This window comes from Etheostoma cragini, chromosome 14 (genome assembly GCF_013103735.1).
Source record: "Etheostoma cragini isolate CJK2018 chromosome 14, CSU_Ecrag_1.0, whole genome shotgun sequence".
NCBI classification, from domain to species: domain Eukaryota; kingdom Metazoa; phylum Chordata; class Actinopteri; order Perciformes; family Percidae; genus Etheostoma; species Etheostoma cragini.
The window spans coordinates 23,251,928-23,257,331 of record NC_048420.1 but is presented as its reverse complement, the minus strand read 5'-3'; the positions used below and the strand labels follow the sequence as shown (position 1 = coordinate 23,257,331).

The window sequence follows — 5,404 nt, the reverse complement described above, 5'->3', positions numbered from 1 at the left end:
GACAGGCCCAGGTTTGACAGGCCCGGGTTCAGCAGGCCCGGGTTTGGCAGGCCCGGGTTCAGCAGGCCCGGGTTTGACAGTCCCGGGTTCGACTCCGACCTGCGGCCCGTTGCTGTGGGTTATTCCCTCCCCCGTCTCTCCCCTTTCATTTCTTCAGCTGTCATGTCAATAAAGGCTTGAAAATCCCCCCAAAATGATCTTAAAAAAGAATTTAAGAAAGAAACGCAGAGGGAAACGGAAAATACTCGCATCCAGAGCACTCCCTGGAAGTGGAACACAAACGATATGGACTAACTTCTTTTTTTTTTAACTTCAATAAACACAAAATCTTTCCAAAAGTCAATAAGTAAATCGTGATTTCAATATTGACCGACATGCAGTGATTGTGAGTGTGAGTTGTGTTACCAGTTTGAAGTCTTTGGTGCAGAGTTTAGTGAACCACTGGTTGTACTCCAGAGCCGCGATGATCGCCACCAGGTCCCTGCAGAGAAAAGACTAAATCAACCTTACAGATACAGCTGGCACGGAGCGATAGGAAGAAGGAATTAACCCCATTTAGGGTTTTTTTTTTTTCTAAGCCAGTGGTTCCCAAACTTTTTCAATTCAAGACCCAAAAGAGAAATTTGGTGTCTCACCGGGACCCAAATTTACAAGAATATCTATCTCCCCCATGAGGAATTCTAAGTAATGACAACAAAACTGTCGGCGCGTCCCCGTGATCCAAGCAGAGGATGTTTCCTAAGGGGAAAACTTCCACTCTCGGGAAACTTCCGGCTTCTGAACCGGTTGGTGGTGTACGTACCTGTTCTCCAGGTGAATGAAGTCCTGCAGGTTGAGCTCTCTGGTGTCCTGAGTGAGATAGATGGTGTCTACATCCTGTAGTTAAACACGAAAGGAAATAGTTCCATGATGGTGCGTATACGGACACGTACCATCCCAGGTGAGAAAAGATGAGAAACAAAAAGAAACGTAAGCAGAAAAAGAGGAAGAAGTGGAAGAAAAGAAAGCAGAAACAAACAAGAAGCAGAGGGAATACAACAGGAGGACAAATCAATCAATCATAGAAAGAATGTCAAGAGGAAGCAGCAGAAGGCCAAACAATGACGTTAATATTTCATAATTATAGAATATTAGGCAGAAGTAAAAGAAGCATACATTTAGCAGACAAAGAAGAAGTAGTCAGAGCAAAGAAAAGCAGAATAAAAACCACAAAAGGTGACCATGAAAGCACCAGATGAAAAAATCTTACTAGCAACAAAAAGACAGAAAATAGAACAACTTCTATAAAAAATGAGGATATCAGTCAACGGCACCGACCCATTGGACCTCCTCTCTGTACGGCAGGCCCAGGTAATCACACACACACCAGTACTGATGAGAAAAACCGCCTGAAAAGAGTCAAAACAAACCCTTTTAGCGAATAAATGCACTTCAAACATTTGCCAGGATGTATTTTTCCCTCTTCGAGGCTGACTTACCGCAGGGTCCCTGATCTGCCGAGCCCGGTTCGTCCCAGACGGCCTGGAGGGACGCCATCCTCTCCGGAGGCTTCAGACTCAGCTTCTTCATCACCTTCCTTCCTTACAGAGAGAGGGATGAAGACACAGAAAAAAGAACAGAGAGAAAAGAAGCAGGGGATTAGTGTCCAAGAAACCAATTAGGAATTATATGAAAGCTTTAATGCGTAGCTTTTTAATATCAATGAACGTTACATTCAAGCCGTTGTCAAACGAGTTGCTACAAAGCTAATTAAGACTATCAGCTCGTCTGAAGAGTCCATCACGTTTTTTTTTAATCCTCCGTCTACTCCATGGCTACTAGCAACTGCATGGAGGACGGGTGTGCACTCTTCACATTCACCACATAACACCAACACATACAGACCTGACATGTCGGGTATATAAAGGGTTATAAAATGATCAACAATTGACAGATTTTCATTATTGTTGCAGATGAAATTTCTGTTGACAGACTAACAGATTCATCGACTGATGATTTCAGCTCTTTAACAGAATAATCCCGGTCTGCTGTGAAAAGCATAGTCTCGGGAAGGAACTGGTTTTGGTGGAACGTGTACGTTCAAAAGTAGTTTTAGTCGTGCAACAGAGAACACCGATTGGACAGATAGCTGTCTGGATTTACCCTGCAGAGACCTGAGGACCAGGTAACCATAGTCCTCAGATTAGACAGATAGTCTAGCTAGCTGTCTGGATTTACCCTGCAGAGACCTGAGGACCAGGTAACCATAGTCCTCAGATTGGACAGATAGTCTAGCTAGCTGTCTGGATTTACCCTGCAGAGACCTGAGGACCAGGTAACCATAGTCCTCACATTGGACAGATAGTCTAGCTAGCTGTCTGGATTTACCCTGCAGAGACCTGTAACCATAGTCCTCAGAAATTAGCCGCAGGTTAGAGCCCCAACACAAAGACAGTGGAAGGTAACGGACAGGAGGCTGATAAGAGGGACATTGGGCAGATTTTAAGGCGACATCGATATAGACTATATTGACTATATCTTCAATGTTACACACGTGTAGCATGAGCCCAACCCTCTGTCTGCTACCTACACAGGGGGGACGGCGGGGCAGATCCGGCTCAGACAGATGCCGATGTGAGCGATCACCTCGTCCACTTCCTCCACCGAGCCCAGCCGGAGGCTCCACGGGCCGCGCTCATGCTCCAACACCAGCTGCAGGGGGGCGACACACACACACCCACACACACACACACACACACCCACACACACACACACACACAGCAACGCCAAATGTAACAACCCAAAGCGCTAACAAGATGTTACTTGCGATGAATAAACATCTGAAAGCATACTCAGTTCTGCTGCTTACAGGCTTCTGCTAAAATAAAACAAGTTGCTTGTTGAATTTCAAAACAATTCAAAAGGAAACCATTTCCAACGATATTTGATTTAACAAATTGAACATTGAATGAAATATAAAATATCTCTGAGTGTCCATGAGACCACTGTTTGTGTGTCTGTGTACCTGAGTGGGCTTGTTGCTGCCGATTCCCTGGATATCAAGGTAGCTGAACGAGTGTTCAACCTAAAAGAAGCAAAAAAAGGAGACAGATTATGAAATTCAGCAGTGAAGATATCAAGTTCATCTTGGATTTCGACGTCATATTCATAGAGGCATTACCAGGGCAACGTGGTGAGTTTTGGGGAAAACACACAAACACAAAGATGGCTTTTCTTTCTCTCTTTCTTTTTTTCTTTTTGCTTCAACAAATCACAAATGGAAAGTTCTGTGTCCCCAAGGAGAACTTGCTCTCCACAGTGTCAACACTTCTTTGGAAGAAAAATATATATACACACACACACACACACACAGACACACACACACACATCTAAAACGGGTTAATTTGCATCTTCCTGAGAACTGGAGGATTTTCCCAGGAAGAGTTTAGCTCCCGGACACAGACAGGGTGTCACATCGCTCGATAACTGGATGCAGAGAGATTTCAGGTATTGTACGTTCACTCAGCTGTTAATGCAAGCAGCTAGTTATCCACAAAAAAGTAAATCAATTTAAATGTGAGAACACTTTTTTCACAAGGACACAAATGTCCACCTGTCCCTCATAAATTGCGCTTTTGATCTACATATAAAGACTTTTTTTTTTAGATCTAAGAAGGACAGAAACACTTGTAAGGGTGACACTGGTGTTTTGTTAGCACATCTGATCTGCCACAATATCTAAAATACTACATATATATATATTAAAGCGTACATGGCATACATGTCCCCAATACGATAAAAGAAGAGAAAGGGGATCGGACCTGATGAGTTGCTTATCAACTTCTTCCTTCACCTTTTGAACATGGGACATTTTTTGTTTGTTTGAATGACTTTCAATTTTGGAAGACTGTGCTGAGAAGCACATGACCTTATTTATCTGTCATTTTAATTATATATATATATATATATATATATATATATATATATATATATATATATATATATATATATATATACACGCATGAATGCATGTATGTAAATCTTTTTAGACACATGCATTTGATGCATTCTGTTCAAATAAACTTTTAAACTAAACATGTCCCCAATACCACTTTTTTTGTGCTCCTGTAGCTACTGTACATATTAACAGTGAATAGTCGACCGTCCTCCACAGTGCTGCAGAGGAGGGTCTGGCTAGTCCACACAACATTCTGGGGATGGGAGAACCGGCACCGGAGCAATACCGAAAGTGGACTGTTGTAAATATAGACGAGAGTTGTTATCTAATGCCTGTTGTTGCTGGATGGAAGCAAATAAGACAGCCAGGTTACATCATCTGCTTTTAGTTTGGAGGATGAGATGAGCGTTTAAGACAAGACCAAGTCTTCCTTAACCCTCCTGTTGTCCTCAGGTTAAATTTGACCCCTTTAATAAAATGTCTGTATCTGAAATATGGGTTTCCTCTTTACCAAATTAACACAAAAAGGGATTAGATTCCATACAACGCTCTTTGCAAATACAACTGATCACTTTCATTCCTGACTAAAGTCATCTGTACGTTCCTCTGATCTTAACAATCGGTCAAAATAATTCAAAATCTTTGCTTTTTAAGTCGAATATTAGGTGTAATTCTATATAAATGAGGGTTAATGACCAGGAATTGCAAAAACTACTGTTAAACTAGTAGTAGGAAGGTGGAGTTAGTGAAAACTGGAAATTCAATCTCAATTCTTTTGTCTGTTTTTGACCCAGGAAGACAACACAAGGGTTAACAGAGCACTGACTTCAAAGGCTTTAATTAACAGATTTCCACTGTACAATGATCAACATTTCTCCCATGACAAATCTTCACGAGAGATGTTGTGAGTTGTGATGCAACTCTGTGCTAGCCTGAGAAAACCTTGAAGAACTTCCAGCAAATTTGAAATTTGCTCTGCAAGTCCATTTGGCCAAGAGCCCATTCCAATTTCTCCAAATCAAGGCACCAATCAGCAACCCGTTGATGCCGCTGTCGCTGCAACGTCACCCGGATCATCCTTCTGATTGGTTTAAGGACTATCCGATTGCGCCCAGTGGCATTTGACGCCCAGACACTAGACACAGATACTACTCTCAGCTACAGCTGAGGAGGGTCTGGTGTCAAACAGGCTACTTACGAAATGAAACCTATCATGATACAAACAGAGGCATATTTAATGATATGGAGCTGGATATTAGAACGACAAGAACTTGGACAAAACCTGGGGAAAAAGAAAGAAATCCCAGCTGCAGAACAAATGTCAGGAGTCACAACCTTTGTATGCACAGAGAAGGGAAAAGTAAAAAAAGGAAACTTAAAACTCGCTGCCAAGAAAAGAGAAAGGGAGGAAAACAGGGAAATAAACAGAGACGGGAAGAGATGGGGGGGGGGGCGAGAGAAGGGGGA

At 42.4% G+C, this 5,404-nt stretch overlaps 1 protein-coding gene across 1 annotated transcript in view; it reads left to right on the top strand.

Annotated features, from left to right (window-relative positions):
* LOC117957201 (F-actin-uncapping protein LRRC16A-like) overlaps positions 1 to 5,404 on the top strand; it is a 57,716-nt gene that overhangs the window by 25,049 nt on the left and 27,263 nt on the right. Inside the window, exon 6 of the mRNA XM_034892798.1 lies at positions 2,574 to 2,701. Coding sequence (XP_034748689.1) covers positions 2,574 to 2,701 — 128 coding nt within the window. The remainder of the gene's footprint in view (positions 1 to 2,573; positions 2,702 to 5,404) is intronic.